This window comes from Crocuta crocuta, unplaced genomic scaffold (assembly GCF_008692635.1).
Source record: "Crocuta crocuta isolate KB4526 unplaced genomic scaffold, BGI_CrCroc_1.0 scaffold613, whole genome shotgun sequence".
Lineage (NCBI taxonomy): Eukaryota > Metazoa > Chordata > Mammalia > Carnivora > Hyaenidae > Crocuta > Crocuta crocuta.
Genome location: NW_027528880.1, coordinates 1,482,818 through 1,484,187, shown reverse-complemented (window position 1 = coordinate 1,484,187; position 1,370 = coordinate 1,482,818). Strand labels below are relative to the sequence as shown.

General features: G+C 62.2%; 1 protein-coding gene across 1 annotated transcript in view; it reads left to right on the top strand.

The window, feature by feature from the left end:
* The window catches only part of LKAAEAR1 (LKAAEAR motif containing 1), a 1,757-nt gene extending 1,442 nt beyond the window's left edge, over positions 1-315 (top strand). Inside the window, exons 4-5 of the mRNA XM_077756890.1 lie at positions 1-120; positions 198-315. The exon at positions 1-120 is cut by the window's left edge and continues 18 nt beyond it. Coding sequence (XP_077613016.1) covers positions 1-120; positions 198-257 — 180 coding nt within the window. The 3' untranslated portion in view covers positions 258-315. The remainder of the gene's footprint in view (positions 121-197) is intronic.
* Positions 316-1,370: the final 1,055 nt, after the last annotated feature.

Below are 1,370 nucleotides of genomic sequence, written 5' to 3'. Positions count from 1 at the left end.
GAGGAGATCTCGCTGCTCATCCTGCAGCAGAAGTCCGCGCGCGCCGCCATCCGGCTGGAGCTGTTCCTACCGCCGCAGCTGAAGCCCACGCGCATCCCGGACCCCCTGGACCGTCACGAGGTGCCCACAAGCCCGGGAGGGGGTGGGGGCCCCGACCCCCTCCCCGCACGCCTGGCCCCAGCCACTCTCACCCACAGAGGAGGCGCGTGGAGACCATCCTGGAGGAGAAAACTGACGGCAGCATCTTCCCCCGCTGACGGCGACCCGCAGTGTGCGACTGAGCCCCCCCCCCACATAAAGTTCTCATTGTCCAAGCTCCCCCAGGTCGTTGTGCTCTCTCTGTCCAGGTTCCCCGGGAGGGAGGGGGGCGGGTATGCGTACTGCCTTCACTGCAGCTGATGTCACACAGAGCGGGGCCCCTCCAACAAAGTACACGGTCCCACTGGGCAGACCCTCCTAATCCCTCAAACCCTGGGGCTGTCACCCGGCCACCTGCGAGTCTGCGAGAGTCCCCAGTCCGAGGGCACAGGAGTAAGGATCTGACAGGGCAAGTCACACCTCCAGAAGTAAGAGCAATCTCAGGGAGAAGGTGGGAGAAATGACCCCGGATTGGAGGTCATCCCACCAGGGATCAGAGGGTGGGTAGGGTGGCCTTCCGGGCAAGGAGAGTGACCTCGCGAGCCAAAGGCAGCCTTTGGGACCAGCTGTGCCGAAGAGGTGCCCGGGGGCACAGACGGGGGAAGGGAGACCCCCGGCGAGGTCTGCACTAACCCCCAGAAAATCGGCTCTGCGCCCTGAATGACCTCTTCGGCTCAGATCGATCCCCCTTATACACACACACATACATACAGGGACACCCGTGTCCCATTCTGACAAACCCACTTCCTGCAAACCCTCTGGACTCTGAAGAGTCTCCCAAGTTTCTGGATAGGACTCCCCTTAAAGAACTTACTCTTCTCCCGGACACAAGCTCTTTGCAGAGCCTGGAACCTGACCACCTCTCTCTTTTCTTCCCTCCTGGACCCTAGCGGGCTCCAGAGGTGGGGGCTAAAAGAATTCAGACTAGCCCCCACCCTTGCCAGGGGGCTCCCGCTGAGTGGGCCTGCAGCAAAGAACTGATACGGAGGGGTTCATGCTGTACCCACAGAGGTCAGAGCAGGGGTCCAGCAAGGACTCCTGCTCAGAGGCCATCAGTGCCCCTCCCTGACCCAGCACAGGATGGGGACCTAGCCTCATGGGGATGTGGGCCCTTTGAGCCCTCAGCAAGCCCTTGTCCCCCCGCACCTGACCCTTCACCCTTTCTGGGCTGTTGCTGCCTTTGGCCTTGATCCAAGCCCAGAACCGTGTGTGGAGCTGGCATCTGTGGCAGC